Genomic DNA, 12,500 nt, shown 5'->3' with positions numbered 1-12,500 from the left:
TACATTTTGTTGTCCCGCATATTTTGGCATAGATTTACTCGAACATTCGACCAGTCCGTTTATCCAACTGGGAGACTGCAAGGACCGGCTGTTATCCCCCTATACAAACATAGCACGTAGCACAGTGTTGTAGATTGTAGAAATGTATAGCATGGAAGAATGCAGTCTAGTGTGCTGCGGTAATGTATGGTATTAGCGGAATCAAAATTGCAGGAACCGAGACCCTTGTGAAATGACCGAGAGACAGGATAATTGGCGAGCCACAGCGCGACTGACCTTGAGTTCCCTGAATTGGGCGAATTCTTTGTTTGTGTGTCTCGCCGGCCAATCATAGCGAGTCTCTCGTTTCCCCGTCCAGCCATCTCCTCTTTCCTCCCCTCCACTTCATACATCCACCATCAAGAACCATAGAACACTTATCCATATCCACTGCAGCATTGCCGCCCTTTCTCACACTCTTCTAGTCCTCCATAATCCACCCACTGACCCTCCCTCATCGCTGTTCCTACAGGCACAAACTCGTTACGCACCGAATACGGAAAAAACAATCAAAAACTATAACAATACATCCTATCCATCCGCCCACGGCATCTCCCAGCAACTGTTTGTTTTCTTCCCTTCCCAGGACAGCCAGACATATCCCGGTCTGTACTCCTTGATCGACCTCTTGACGTATTGGAAGACATCGAAAAGAAAACGGCCAACATTGCAGCAGGTAATTGGCAACTCATCTTGTCCACGTTAGTACGGCGTATAAGCTGATATACATCGCCTCTTCGTAGGCACTATACTTGCCTCTATAGCACCAGGTCAACATAGCCTATTCATTCCCTTTTCTCGTCTGCCTTCCCTGGCGCTTTCGTGGTTGTCTGTTTGACACTCATCCAGCGATATTGTTTGTTTGCGCGGTGACGAAAAGCGGCCACCCATATAGTGAGTGACAATCTGCATTCGCATCGGACCATTCCAGCACATTTACTAAACTTGCCTTCGTCTATATTAGCATATAATGACTGCTCCTCACACCCCAACTCCCATCCAACGATACCCTCCGTCCCTCTCCCAGTCGCCTTCCGGCCCATCCCGTCCTCCACGTACCTATCCTATTCCATCCATAGACTCCTCCGTCGCATCTCCGCCTATTCCTTCGGCTCCATTGAACGAGTATACCTCTCTCCAGGAGCTTCTCCAGCGGGCGGGATACAAAGAGACTAGAGTGTATACCCCTGAAGCTGAAAAGGTACGAAAACACATCAAAAAAACGTTGGACGATAATGAGGAGGAAGTCAGCGCGCTTTATGGGACTTACGGATTTGATAGGACAAGAGGACCAGGCATCCACCATGCGCACCAGAATGTGACGGAACCTATCATGCCTATGAAGAGATCAGCATCCATTCTTCGGTCCCTTGCCCTTCAAGCGGCGGCCAGGTCCAAGGCCGCTGTCAAGGAGGAGGCTCCGGAACATTCTTGGTGGACAACGTGGGGGAAAACCCAAAAGATTTCGTCCCCAGAAGGGCCCACAAAAGTTGGTCTAGGCCTTGCGAAAAATGGAGAAGGTGTGCGGAAAGTCCAATCCGCTTGGGACATAGAAAGGGGAAGATGGAGGAGAGCCGAGACAGATTCCCTGCCACAAGAGGAGCGGCCGCCTTTGCCTCAAATGAGGCAGACGAGCACTCCCCATGAGATGACGGCGGCCACAGGCTACACAACCACAAAAACGACAACTTGTCCAATGGACAGGGACATCTTTTCCTCGCCTCCACCTCCGCAAGCTTTATCTGATGATGCTTTTGGCTATTGTCCACTTCCTGATGATTACGAGGCCCAGTGCGACGAAGACGAAGCCTTGTACGATATGGGTGTAAATGATTACGACGTTTACTCTATCGGTTCGTATTCCGCCTCAGACTCCGCCCACTCCATGCACAGCAGGACACCGAGTGATGATCGCGCGGAGAGAGAAATCAGGGACTTTGAGAATGAAGTGGATGACGGATTACTCGATGAGGTCAATGATGTTGGGAAGAGGTTGTTGGCAAGCGCAGTCGAGTACGATGAAGATTTGGAATGCGACTCTCCTCCAATGCGAACCTGGGTCCTTCCACAGGTGGATACCTCCCGTCCCCATGAAGCACCGAAGATTCCTCTTCCTTCTCCTCCTATCGAAGTCGCTCCCCGTGAGGAAAAGGGGGACAAGATTCCAGAACCGGCCAAGCCTTTAAAGTATGGTGATCGCGCAACCAAACTCCGCCTGGCTCACTCAACCCCCAATTTGAAAAAGCCCGATGCTCAAAACCCTTCTCTTCCTGCCGGTTGGCTCGGATCCATCCGCAGCGCTCTTCTCGGTTCTACTCAGTCTCCAAGCCCAACTCCTGCTACATCTTCTTGGAATCCTTCCATGCCCATCAAAGTGACAGCCCCGACTCCTGCTCAACCTCGGCTTGTAACAGCTGGGCCAGTCATCTGTGATTCTGCTTCAGGAGACGCCGAAGACTTACCCCCAATTCCTCCTCCAAAGGCCAAACAGTCTTCAGGACCTATTTCCATTTTACGCTTGCGACCATCCATTGCAAAGTTGCGCGACGTTGTTTTGGGCCAGTATGCAGAAGCCGATAGAGATGATCCTTTAGTGTTAAGCCCGAGGATGGATTGGAAGCAGCAAGGGGAGCAGTTTGCTGGATGGAGTCCTATCAGGAAAAAGGGTGACGGAGGTGAGGGCGAATCCTTGTATAGCGTAAGGAGTGGGGGTGTTGATTTCTCTAAATCATTCTTCTATAAACCAGGAACGCCACCCAAAGTCAAAGCTTCAGGAAGTTGCGAAACCCCAAAGGCCAGTAACACGGTGTCTCGCGGACTGAAGAAACAACGATCAATCAAATCGCTACAAGCTGCCCTCCTGCTTCCTGTCGCATCCAGCCCTATCCCTCCTGTGCCTCCAATTCCTTCCCATCTTTCAACACCAAAGCGCATACCAGTGCTTGCCATCCAAAGTCCACAAGCAGCGCAGCCAAGAGAGTTGGTTTTAGATGGGGACGAATTTAATCCGCAAAGTGCCCCAGGAAGTGGCAAGAGGGGAAGAGCGAACACAAAGAAGGGTAACGGAGTGAGAAGGAGAAAGAGTAAGAAGAAGGGTGTTTTGAAGGAAGACTCGCCGTGATTTGGAATGCTGTGATGGGTCGTGAAGCTCTCCTACGTTTCTTTTTTTTTTGCTTTACTATTATTACCCATATTATACGCTGCTGCCATTTGTTTATTATTAACGTCCGTAATGCCTCTAATGTCTGCTTACGTTCCATATGCCCCAAATGATTCAATCAAGTAACTCCAGTAGAAGTAAGAACCGTAATACATCATAATTGCCATGCTATGAAAATTCTATTATACCGGGTATTGCACTTCATACAACATCGCGAATCATCCTTCACTTCCTTCGGGTGCTACCCTGTTCACTAAATGCTCCGGCACGCCTCTCTCCTACTCGATCCAAGAAATCTTTCTTCTCTAAATATCCACCGTTTCGCCGATTGGCCGCAAGTTCATCCGCCATCGAAGCGCTCGATGAAGTATGGCTTTTCCAGTCCATCTGCGACTATCAAGTGATAGGTATATCAGCCCCCAAACTTGCGAGTCAATCATGAAATGAAGTACCTTTTCAAGTGTGGTCATCTTCTTCCCCTTATCTAGAGCTGCAGACATCTGCTCCAATGTCTGGCGCTTTCGACGAGGAGGTCCTTTCGGTCGAGCAGTCACAGAAAGGGCGGCAACTGAGGTTGAGGCTGGTACGTCTGCGTTAACGGCGGCTGTTGACTTGTCTAGACCGAGAGAAGCAGGAGGTGGATTTGGTGTTTCTTGTCGGGAGAGGGGTTGCTTGGCGGCCAAATCAGGTCTGTCTTCATCGAGATCTGGCTTCGCAGCCAAACTCTTGAGATACGCCACAGCTTCTGGATCTGAAGCCCGTAATCTGACAGTCTCACTAGAAGATATGAGCTTTCGTATCCCTTTTTTTTATTTGCGCGACCAAGCATGGACCCACTATATTGTTTCACCGGCAAACCTTCTAGGCCGCTTGATTTCTACCATCTCTTCCGTTTCCTTGACAGATTCTGCCGGAGTTCCCGACAGCTCAGCCTTCATCCTTTCAAACTCTTCCCTGGCTTTTCTTCGCCTTTCCTCTGCTTCATTTTTCGCATCTTCCTCGAGCTTCGCCTTTTTTGCCGCCCTTTTATCACCCTCTGCATCCTCATCCTCAGACCCAGAGCCCGAAGAGCAACTCGAGCTATCAGTTGCCGAGCCCGAACCAACGCGTTTTGCTCTAGGCTTGCGGCTTCTTTTTACCTTAGGGGCTTCAGGAATGAATTCGGCGTCGGATTCATCTGATGAAAGGATGGCTGTTGCAAGAGTCGACATTCGAAATGAGTGTTGTAGATGCAGGCAATACGTGCATGAAAAACAAAATATGCAAGAATAGTGAAGGCTAAGTTGGTAATACAGTGGTCGTAGTAACGAAGCCCACGGAGATTGGGCAAACTCCACTCCTGGAATCTGGGTCTATAAGTGTTGGAATGATGACCGACGGAGCATTTAACGAGAACGAACAGGTTAAATTATTATAGCAATTCGTCGTCTGTTGAATTCGCCGCGTAGGCGATTCTGGGAAGAACAGGCAAATCCCACCTCAAATAGCTGCTTCTCAAGCTAACAGTGGGGCGTCCGAGAGTAGGCGCACCATCCACGGCTGTACCGATTATGCCGGCTCGCCAAACAATAGTAATCGTCTCTGTAGTCTCTTTACTTCTGCTGTATCTTTTTGTCCATCATACCACATCATCTCACAAACCGTCTGTACCCAATGTACCATCTCGTGGCGCCGGTGAAGCGGCCTACAGGCAAAGGCTAGTAGCTGTTGGAGATCTACATGGCGGTGCGTTTTGACTTGCTCGTTGCACCAGAACAACTACTTGATCGAGTCTTTCAGCTAAGCTTCCTTATCGTTTCAGACATTGACAATGCCAAGAAGACCCTTCAAATGGCCCGGATAATTGACGACGACTCCAAATGGGTTGCTAGCACAGACATCCTCGTTCAAACAGGAGACATTGTAGACCGCGGAGCTTACGCAGATGACATTTATCGATTGATGCAGTCATTGAGAGGCCAAGCTGCAAGTCAAGGAGGCAAGGTTGTCAGTATACTAGGCAACCACGAGGTGATGAACGCCATAGGAGATTGGAGGTGACTTTTGTTAGTTTTAGAGAAGTAAGCGGTATAGCTGATCTGTCAATTAGGTACGTAACCAAGGGCGACATTGCCAGATTTGGGGGCACGAAATCCAGGCAGCATGCTTTATCAGCCGAAGGATGGCTGGGACAGGAATGGCTGGCAAAGTATGTTGACTTCCATTGAAAAGCATCAACCAAGGCTAATGGGTCCGACAAAAGTTATTCGACAACAGCACTCGTCCCCATTTCACCTTATCCGTCTTCGCCTACATTTTCTTTCACTCATGGATCCCTTCGTCCTTCATATGCGAATCTCACTCCCTATCCTGCAGCCATAAATGATCTCGGTCATTCCCTTTTGACCAAAGCGCTCACGCCTCCTATGGCGCCACCATACCCTCCCAACCCTTACTCCGGATTGCCCAAGGGTACAACGCACGAAGAAGCCGATTTGTATGCTGAGGGTGGACCGTTGTGGTGGAGAGGTTTAGCTGAAAGGGAGGAAGCGCAAGTATGTGAGTGGGCGAAGAATTTGAAGCAAAAGATTGGTGCAAGGAGGATAATTGGGGTAAGAATCTTCAACAGCTGTTATGGACTGGCACTCACAATCGTTCGTTTATAGGGTCACACACCCAACTTTGAAAAGATTGTGGCAAGATGTAATGCGTCCGTCATTATCATCGACACTGGTATCTCTTCGGCATATGGGGGGGTTCTCTCCGCCCTTGAGATCGTTTACACGTTAACACCGGTTGATCGTCGTGGACGAGACCACAGTCAAGATCCTCTTTTGCTTTCTACCAGTAGCGAGTCCATAGCAGGTTTGAAGGGACGATTCGTTGAAAGAGAGGAAGTTCATGCCATCTATGAACATTCAAGAAAGTGGCTGGCTCTTGAAGAGAGGGAAGTTGTGCTGGATTAAACCATCTATCTATATTGGACTTGCATATTGCATCGAGTCGACTATGTATATCATATTCACTCCCATGCTTCATCGAAAACGCCGTCCGCATCAAGCTCCGACATCCACCGCCAGAATGGTGCAGAGGGAAATCTGATTGGGTATAAGAAATAATATTTTGCAACGTGAAAAGACAGACCTACCCGACGCAATTGTCATAGTTGCCTTCTATCCCTTCAATCAGTATCCCTCCTAATCCCTATCGATTCCAATTTGAATGAGTACCACAAATCGAACATCATTTCATCACGACCTACTTGGATAGCAAACCCTCCGGCACGATCAATCCCTTCTTTTGAGTCCACATACGCCTGGATCGTCTGGGGCTGTGAAGAGTCAGCCGCTCGTTCTGTGTTCAGAGTTGGCCGCCTTACAGTATTGTCGTAAAACTTGACCAAAGTTGAGCAAGAAATGGAGCTGTATATGAAGCTAATGAGGAACGAATTTCGGATTTCAAGAGTGATTTACTTACTGAACTTTAAATCCCGGGTATTCGACCGTAGGATACACTACGTCCAGTTCATCAATACCACCGTCAATGCGCACAAAGAAAGTAAGCACCGACCTATGGAAATACCCGTGATAACTTCACACTTCCTCCCAGACATGTGTGCCAAGCTTCTAGCCTATATTTTTGTTAGCATCTTAGCTCAGCAAGTTTAACGGAGTAAAGGTGGCACACCTGTTCGTCCTTGTTTATGGGCTTTTCCAAGATTTCTGAGACTTCTCCGTGAGCTGGACCGCCTTCGGCTGTATCTTTCTCAGGTGGGAAGACCACAACAGTATCCGCTTTAGTACAGAAAAAAATATGTTGTTGGATTAGCAGCCATCGATGATGATCAGTTCATAGGCAAAGGGGAGATGGCTGACCTGATATGACGAGATCAGGAGGATTTTCAGCATCTTGCTTGACGAGGCGCTCATAGACTTCCATTGCCTGAAAGGTCTTGTCAGCTCCAAGACAGCAGCAGACTCATCCCGAATCTATCTGTCCACACCTTTTCAGCCCCAGTAGCTATAGGGTAATCCGCCAAGTGGCCTTCGAACCTTGAGTGTGGGAGATCCTCTGCAAAAGTCGACGGGACAATTTCAGGAAAGAAGCCCTTTTTGTGTTTGGTAAACCTGCATTAGCATATAGACTGTCCCCATGGCCTGCAAACTCATAGTGGGATCGGACCGTACGGCATTGGCAAATATCTCTTTACGGCGAGGACTTGCAGAGGCCAGGACGACGCGGCGGTTGGCGAGTTTCTTGAATATGGGAAGGGAGAGAGCATTAGGACCGACAGGGTTGTAGGTGGCCATGTTGTATACCGCTGCGCTGTGTAATTGTGATCTGTGGTATCAGGATGAACGGTATGCTATAGATGTGGTTTCTCTGGTACAAATCTGTCTGATCGAATGTTTTTTCATTCAGTGGTTTGTAGTTGTCTGTTCTCTGGGTGTCTTTGTGGACGGGGACGAAGGTGAATTTATTTTTATGACGCACACATTTCGTTCGCATTTCCGACGGAGGATGTACTGGTTTCACTCTTTATCATTGAAATCTTCACAATTACGTACCATTACTTCTTCTTCATCACCTATCAACTACCTACACAAGGGCCACATCCAGCTATAATGGGCGCCCAATCATCCAAAAGCATCCGCAAACTCCCAAAATCGTCTCTTCCCAAGGCAACACCTGAGACTCGCTTTCCTCCTCCCCCACATCAAGCGCCTCCCCCGCCGGTTGAAGAAATTGAAGATGAACCCAGTGGACCGATCGATTATGGAAGAATAACTGAAGATGTCAAGAGACAAGAAAAAGGTCAAAAGCAAGGAGCCGTGGAATTTAGTGGAGAGAAAGATGACGGTGAGCCCGAAAAGAAGATGACTGTTTGAAATATAAGTTCAAGCTGATTGTGGGGGGCATAGCGATTAGGAAAGATGCGATGGATCCGCAATTCATGCAGAACCTGCTTAAGCTGGGCCCCGTAGAGATACATGATGCTGGAAAGTTTAGGGTGCGTTTATCTTTATTGAACAGCTACTTTCAAGGAAGTGACGGGGGGTTTTTGACTAATCGGGATAACAGCCCGCAGCGGCACAACGAACATTACAGTCACGCAAGGACGAATTTACATCTTCTTCCCAAATTGCGCCCCCTGGCCATCTTACTTTCCCTTTCCTTGCGTCATTGCTTGATGGCCTCAAAACCCTGCCACCTGGATCCGATCCTGCGCCATTGTATAAACAATACGGAGTGGACAAGGAAAAGATTGAAGAGTTGAGAAAGTGGGTGAACAGCGTCAGCGTGGAGGAAGAGGATATCGTAAGAGTTGAAGAGGGGAATGAGATTCGAGAGATGAAGGCGGTTTGGATTGGGGGTGTCAAGAAGCCATAACGAGTTGTTCTTTTCTGAATCGCATCATCTGTAACAAATGTCATATCTTAGCACGAACACATGGTTATACAGGTACAGTACAAAGCATGTCATCTAATCGTTCACTGTCCTCCCATGCCCCAGACACCAACTACATCTCTGATTTTAGCAGCTTCACCGGCACTCAGTCCGCCCTTCATGCTGACCAAAAACGTCTCCCAGGCTGAATTGGCTTCTTGCTCGTTATCAAATTCGCTGACACACAAGGCATGTATCTTTTGCCAGAAAGTAGGATCGGAAATAGTATGGTGGAAGGTTGCTGAAGACACTTCTGGTTGAGGACCGAGTGGGGGAGCAACCTGATCTGCGAGGGTGAGTGGCATAGAGGTACCAGCCTCGGAAGATTCGTCGACTGAGGTGGTGATGGTCAATGCAGGAGGGTGAGGAGCGACTGACGATGGAGGGGGGATGGTGGCATCTGATGTGGAAATGGATGGTGTGGGTGCGGAGGAAGGAGTGGCGGAAGGAGCTTTGATGATGAGATGGACAGTAGCGCCAGACTCTAATGCATACTCTTTCAAGAGCTTGGTGTCTGTTAGAGCTTTGCCTTTCAGCAAGAGACGCTGAGCATCTGGAGCAGGTGCTGAGGCAGATGATTTAGAAATGATGGTCTTGAGGTCAGAGACAGTGTCTGTGAGCTGGGCGGTAACGGGGATGGTGAGAGATGGTTTGAGTGATTTGACGGTGAGAGAGATGACGGTGTCTTTGCATGTCGTTAGGACAGGAGATTGGAGCATGTGAAATCAGGAAAACTAACCTTTGGATGGTGAATCCACATCCATGGCATCTGCCGAGGGAGGGTCTGCGACTGGGATAGCGATGGCTGGTACCTTTCTGGGCCTTTCATGAAGGGGTGCGGAAAAGTCGGCAGGGTACTGGACGGTGTAGTCTGCGAGACTTTCTGTATAGCGCTTTATGAACGCACGCTCTTCGGTGATCCTTTGTGCTGAGAGAGGCTTGTCCTGCATTGTGGGTTGTTTGCTGCTTGTAGTGTTCCAACGGTGCTTGTAGCTCAAATTGTAGCTTGATAAATAGAAGCGAGCGTGGAGAATGGCGATGGTCATGGTGCTCAACATGTGTCACGTGACTGGTGACAGCTCAACACCGTGGGAAAGCTGCCACCGAGATTTCAGTAAAACCTGCGTCCACTTGACGAATGTCCACCAAAATACAACAACACACTGCCGACTCGCCATCCCTCCATACAGGGCAGCACCGCCACCGCCACCACCATGGAGGAACCCCCGCAGAAGAGGTTCAAATACACCTCTTACACCGACCAGATAAAAAACATTGCCTTGGACACAGGCAACAAACGAGGCCTCGCATGGGAAACAGAACAGTACAATGAAGACACCGAACAAACAGTCTGTCTCTTCTATCTCCTCTCTAACAGCAACTGACCATACTACAGAACACCCCTCTAACTGCCCAGCTCGATCGGCTGTCGCTTCTCGACCTTACAGTCCCTTATCAAGACCTGCAGCGAGCCCTGCTTCCCCTCACAAACACTCTTCCCATCACTCTCCACAACTTGCCAGAGATCCAAAAGATATTCCATGAATTTTACGCCAAGCTTGATGATGGACAAGAACATATTCATTCGGGGCTTGACTCGACCTTGTACCTTCATCAAGCTCTGTACGAGACTTGTTTGAGCGAAGCTCTTGCATACGTCCCCGAAACAGCCAAGGATCTTTTGCGGGTCGGCGCTTTGCGAGCTCTTGACCCGAAACTGGTTGAGAGGACGTATTCGACATTATCTCTTATTCTTCGAACCATGGCATTTTCCCTTCTTAAACCCAACGAAGCCAATCGATCGACACTCAAGGAAACGTGGATTACCATCAATCCCTTCCTCAGCCCCAAAAGTAATAAACGTTATGTTCGCAGATGCGTGGCAGACGCATGGGTCGGAGTCATCCGGAAAGCCAGGTCGGAAGGGTTAGCTCGGTTGATGGAATTGTTGATGGAAGATAACGTTGACGGTATGGAAGCTGTTTGGGCTCATAGTCTAAAGGGCAGTTCAGGACAGCTTCATTCCAGAGCTCTGACCATTTATACAATTTTGCTCGACAATCTTGTCAAGAACCCAAGCCCTCAACAGACTATTACCCTCGGCCAGGTCAGTACTGCTCTTGTGCACCACGCCTCGGCCTCGGTTGTCCAACCGGTCATCGAACTAGTCATCAACAAACTGGAGTCCGACACAATCACTCTACCCTCTTCAACTGCTGTTCTCAACGTCCTCTCTACCTTCCTTTTTACCCGAAAAGGCAAGCGGTTCCCCGAAACGACTCTGAAGCCTCTCATGCAGAAATTTCTCAGCCTTGTGCCCAAGCTGGCAACTGATGCTGCCGTGAATGAGGATATGGATAAGGGCGAGGCGGAAATCAAAGAACAGTGGAGAAAGACTCTTGTCATTTGCATCGTAGGGTCATTGCAGGCTGGTCAGCTTGCTCAGTGGTTAAGCCCTGGAGTGACACTTATCGACAGTCTTTGGCAAAAGCTGGTGAGTTTGTCTTTAAGGTGGTGCTGAAGAGATACCAACGCTGAACCTCAACAGAATGACAGGGAATGTTTTTCTTTTGTGAATGCTTTGATCGCGCTCAAATGGACTGGTATCGAGCAGTTCATACTCTCCCACGTCGCAAAGTCAGTTATGAATTCGATGCGCGAAAGCTTATCACTAACAACTGGCAGGGCATCACTTCCTTCCCTCAACTCTGACCCCCTCTCTACACTCATCCTTCTCAACAATCTCGCCGCTTCTGGATACCTTTCTGGTGGACTTTCCAACGTCCAAGGTGGCCGTTGGCGACAAGCCCTCATATCAGCGATTGTCGGCTTGCTCAAACCCCTTACCAAGTCCAATCTCGATCTCAACGAGCGTAGAATAACGGGCCAAGTTTTGAAACTTTTGCCTGCTTTACCTAGCGACGCAGACAAATTTGCGCCCCAAGTCGTCAAGATCCTCGAGTCGGCATTGGATCGCTTGGATAGCAAGGGTTTGGAGGTAATTAAGACGGAATGGGAGGAAGGTGGCGCATGGAATGACACGCATCTGGTCGGTTCTCTTTTGCGCACTGCCGACCAGCTTATTGCCAGTCCGAAAGCCGACGTGAGCAAGGATGCCAAGGATCTGTTGGTGGGCAAGGGGTGGTTGAGCAAGATTCTGGAAAAGTGGTATTGGAATAAGGAAGTTATGGAGAGCGTGGTGCCTCACGTCGAGAGATGGGCCACTAATCTAGGGTAGGTGTCCATTCATCATGCTTATCAACAGCAGACATTGCAAAGCTGACTGAACGCTTTTAGTCTCTCTCATGATGTTATTCTTGAGCAATTCATGCCCAACCTCATCTCATCAGACTCTACACTTCGTCTTTCTTCACTCCAAATCCTTGCTGCCGTCGCTCCCGGTACGGCGCTCGCACCTGACTCTGAAGAAAATACCACCTCCCTTCGAGAGATTTACAATCTCTGCGTTCAAATCGAGTCTTCCGAAATGACACTGCGCAACGTCCGAGAAAGGACCACCAACATCTCTCGATTGACTCGATCCATCTCTGCACTGCCAGTGCCTTTGCCTACACTCGTCTTAAAGGGTATCGTAACCTACCTCGTGGCGCAATTCAAGGTCAACTTCCGCCCAGTCTATCCCGAGACAATCGCTGCATTGTCGACACTTACAGAGAAGCACAAGGAAGAGGTTTGGGAGATTGTTTGGACGGAACTTGAACGCACCAACAATTCTAAAGAGGCGGTCACTCCTGACCTCGACGCGAAATATCCTGACTGGGCAGAGGAGCGAGGGTCAAATGAGGATAGGGTGGAAAAGGATGAAGAAGAAGCAGAGTTCAGGTGCCCCAACTTGGAAAAGAGTAAAGTTGTG

At 48.9% G+C, this 12,500-nt stretch overlaps 8 protein-coding genes across 8 annotated transcripts in view; 5 read left to right on the top strand and 3 right to left on the bottom strand.

Moving 5' to 3' along the window:
* The window catches only part of CNH02120 (peroxisome assembly protein per8 (peroxin-10), putative), a 1,694-nt gene extending 1,523 nt beyond the window's left edge, over positions 1-171 (top strand). Inside the window, exon 6 of the mRNA XM_572386.1 lies at positions 1-171. This exon is cut by the window's left edge and continues 200 nt beyond it. The gene's annotated coding sequence lies outside the window, so the exon portion shown is untranslated.
* Positions 172-382: 211 nt separating this feature from the next.
* On the top strand, positions 383-3,375 carry CNH02130 (hypothetical protein). Its single transcript, XM_024657686.1, has 3 exons — positions 383-715; positions 783-933; positions 1,004-3,375. Exon 3 carries the CDS (start codon positions 1,010-1,012, stop codon positions 3,158-3,160), a length of 2,151 nt encoding a protein of 716 aa, XP_024513359.1. The 5' UTR covers positions 383-715; positions 783-933; positions 1,004-1,009; the 3' UTR covers positions 3,161-3,375.
* Positions 3,345-4,507, bottom strand: CNH02140 (hypothetical protein). The gene is made up of 3 exons (XM_024657687.1): positions 4,037-4,507; positions 3,652-3,976; positions 3,345-3,592 (listed from the first exon to the last, which is right to left on the bottom strand). Exons 1-3 carry the CDS (start codon positions 4,408-4,410, stop codon positions 3,425-3,427), a joined length of 867 nt encoding a protein of 288 aa, XP_024513360.1. The 5' UTR covers positions 4,411-4,507; the 3' UTR covers positions 3,345-3,424.
* Positions 4,508-4,596: 89 nt separating this feature from the next.
* Positions 4,597-6,207, top strand: CNH02150 (conserved hypothetical protein). Its single transcript, XM_572389.2, has 5 exons — positions 4,597-4,924; positions 5,001-5,235; positions 5,289-5,387; positions 5,442-5,790; positions 5,845-6,207. Exons 1-5 carry the CDS (start codon positions 4,750-4,752, stop codon positions 6,142-6,144), a joined length of 1,158 nt encoding a protein of 385 aa, XP_572389.1. The 5' UTR covers positions 4,597-4,749; the 3' UTR covers positions 6,145-6,207.
* On the bottom strand, positions 6,117-7,593 carry CNH02160 (expressed protein). The gene is made up of 10 exons (XM_024657688.1): positions 7,366-7,593; positions 7,182-7,286; positions 7,054-7,120; positions 6,866-6,972; positions 6,749-6,809; positions 6,656-6,692; positions 6,558-6,600; positions 6,441-6,509; positions 6,327-6,382; positions 6,117-6,276 (listed from the first exon to the last, which is right to left on the bottom strand). Exons 1-10 carry the CDS (start codon positions 7,486-7,488, stop codon positions 6,201-6,203), a joined length of 744 nt encoding a protein of 247 aa, XP_024513361.1. The 5' UTR covers positions 7,489-7,593; the 3' UTR covers positions 6,117-6,200.
* A 106-nt stretch (positions 7,594-7,699) lies between these two features.
* On the top strand, positions 7,700-8,696 carry CNH02165 (hypothetical protein). Its single transcript, XM_024658687.1, has 3 exons — positions 7,700-8,038; positions 8,101-8,189; positions 8,261-8,696. The coding sequence occupies exons 1-3, from the start codon at positions 7,804-7,806 to the stop codon at positions 8,567-8,569; spliced, it is 633 nt and encodes a 210-aa protein (XP_024514603.1). The 5' UTR covers positions 7,700-7,803; the 3' UTR covers positions 8,570-8,696.
* Positions 8,248-9,606, bottom strand: CNH02170 (hypothetical protein). The gene is made up of 2 exons (XM_572391.2): positions 9,366-9,606; positions 8,248-9,311 (listed from the first exon to the last, which is right to left on the bottom strand). Exons 1-2 carry the CDS (start codon positions 9,574-9,576, stop codon positions 8,671-8,673), a joined length of 852 nt encoding a protein of 283 aa, XP_572391.2. The 5' UTR covers positions 9,577-9,606; the 3' UTR covers positions 8,248-8,670.
* Positions 9,607-9,783: 177 nt separating this feature from the next.
* CNH02180 (hypothetical protein) overlaps positions 9,784-12,500 on the top strand; it is an 8,610-nt gene continuing 5,893 nt past the window's right edge. The window contains exons 1-5 of the mRNA XM_024657689.1: positions 9,784-9,975; positions 10,023-11,120; positions 11,175-11,263; positions 11,312-11,860; positions 11,924-12,500. The exon at positions 11,924-12,500 is cut by the window's right edge and continues 60 nt beyond it. Coding sequence (XP_024513362.1) covers positions 9,841-9,975; positions 10,023-11,120; positions 11,175-11,263; positions 11,312-11,860; positions 11,924-12,500 — 2,448 coding nt within the window. The 5' untranslated portion in view covers positions 9,784-9,840. The remainder of the gene's footprint in view (positions 9,976-10,022; positions 11,121-11,174; positions 11,264-11,311; positions 11,861-11,923) is intronic.

Source organism: Cryptococcus neoformans (assembly GCF_000091045.1).
Source record: "Cryptococcus neoformans var. neoformans JEC21 chromosome 8 sequence".
Taxonomy (NCBI): Eukaryota; Fungi; Basidiomycota; class Tremellomycetes; order Tremellales; family Cryptococcaceae; genus Cryptococcus; species Cryptococcus deneoformans.
The sequence above is the reverse complement of the archived record's forward strand: the minus strand, read 5'-3'. Positions and strand labels throughout refer to the sequence as shown.